General features: G+C 28.1%; 1 protein-coding gene across 1 annotated transcript; it reads left to right on the forward strand.

Annotated features, from left to right (window-relative positions):
- The first annotated feature begins 114 nt into the window (after nt 1-114).
- Nucleotides 115-826, forward strand: LOC106752745 (phytohormone-binding protein). The gene is made up of 2 exons (XM_014634485.2): nt 115-299; nt 391-826. The coding sequence occupies exons 1-2, from the start codon at nt 119-121 to the stop codon at nt 675-677; spliced, it is 468 nt and encodes a 155-aa protein (XP_014489971.1). The 5' UTR covers nt 115-118; the 3' UTR covers nt 678-826.
- Nucleotides 827-1,990: the final 1,164 nt, after the last annotated feature.

The raw sequence follows: 1,990 nt of genomic DNA on the forward strand, positions 1-1,990 counted from the left end.
TATATATATATATATATATATATATATATATATATATATATATATATATATATATATATATATATATATATATATATATGAACCTAGCTTCCTTCCTTAGACCACATTGAGAAGAGACATGACGAAGGAATTGAGCGACAAAATCGATGTGAGTGTTGGGTTGGAAGCCCTGTGGCAAGCCTTGTCAAAGGATTTGGCAGTGACGATTGTAAAAGTTATTCCAAATATAGTGAAAGATGCGACAGTGGTGGAAGGTGATGGTGGGATAGGAACAGTCTTTCTCTTCAATTTTTTCTCCGGTGAGGATTTTCTTTCAAGCTTTTCTTATAATCATACGAATTTCATGGTTGATTCAATAATGGAAGTGAAACTTTTTGTGAAATCTCTCAGGTGTGAGCCCAGTGAGTTACCAAAAGGAGAAGATCACAGAGCTTGATGAAATTTCTCATGAAATTGGGCTGCAGGTGGTTGAAGGAGGGTTTCTGGAGAAAGGCTTTTCATACTTTAAGACAACTTTTCAACTATCTGCAATGGCAGAGGAAAAGACTTTGGTGAAGGTGAAGATCTCTTTTGACTTTGAGTCTGAGATGGCAGAAAGTGTTCAACCTGTGAAGTCAGCAGAGTCTGTTTTATTCTTTGTGCGATCCCTGGAAACATATCTGTTGAATGATGCTTGAATTATCGATGCCTGGAAACGTACCAGGGTCCTTATGTTATGCTTTTTAATGTTTGAATGTTGTGTTTAACCAAAATAAACTTATGTTGGATCATTTTGACCAAAAGGCCTTGATTTCTTAAGGTGAGTAAGTTGATGGTTTATACATTACATGTTAGTTTTATGATTTACATATTAATAATAGTAAGCCTAAGCCATTAACCCTTAATATAAACACTTTCTAATTTTTCTATAGGGAACTTCGAAAGATAGATCATTGTGAACAATTAATAATTCAATCTGAATTGGTTTTTTATCTTCTTTCTCTAAAACATCATAGGTTCTTTTTATATTTTTTCTCTTGATGGAAATAGAGAAAGGAATGGGATTGAATCATGCACACATGTGAAGACCATGAACTTTTATATAACTTTTAACAGTTATTTTTCTCTTCAGTTTCAATAATTATAATTTGATCAATAAATTAAAATTATTCTTGGTCAATAAACAATATAATTTTTGTAATATATGTACCCTTAATCATATTTACTTAATTAGAGATCACTTTATAAAAGTTGTCTAATAAAATATAATGGTCCTAACACATTTAATAATATATATATATATATATATATATATATATATATATGATCTGTCAAATAGGTTCTTATAATAGGGTTTGGCCCTAGCCCATATGATTTGGGGCCAAAAAAGTCTTATGAGTCAAGACCAATCCATGGGTCTTCCCTTTTATAAAATTTTATGTACAAAAAAGTGTAATCAATTCTAATTTGTTACAAGTATAAGTGTTATAATTTCTAAAAATAATCCAATTATATTTGATAGACCAAAATTACCTAATTATCTTTTTTATTATATAAAATAAATATTTATTTTTCGTACTTAAAATCCTATAAATAATATTGTTTGAATATATAAACTATATGTTGAATTTAAATTATGATAATATTTCATGCTTTTTTAGAAGTTTTAATATTTGACAACAATTCCATTTTTCCACATACACTGCTTCACACCTATAATAATCTAGATTTCTTCTGCCAAAAATTAAACAAATAATTAATTTGGCCCAAAATATGTTGAAAGGCAAAGGAATAGAAAACTCCAATAATTTAAGTGACTACTAATTAAATTCTTTCAATTTATTTTTTACTTTGAAAAAAAAATCATAAGAATTATCTTATATCACTAGCAAAGCAAATAAAGAAAAGCACTTGTACAAGCCAAATTAAGACTAGAAATCATCAAATTTATATTAAAGATCTTTATTTGAATTACAACTTATCATTTACTATAAAAAAATGTATTTATAAG

Source organism: Vigna radiata, unplaced genomic scaffold, assembly GCF_000741045.1.
Source record: "Vigna radiata var. radiata cultivar VC1973A unplaced genomic scaffold, Vradiata_ver6 scaffold_43, whole genome shotgun sequence".
Classification (NCBI taxonomy): domain Eukaryota; kingdom Viridiplantae; phylum Streptophyta; class Magnoliopsida; order Fabales; family Fabaceae; genus Vigna; species Vigna radiata.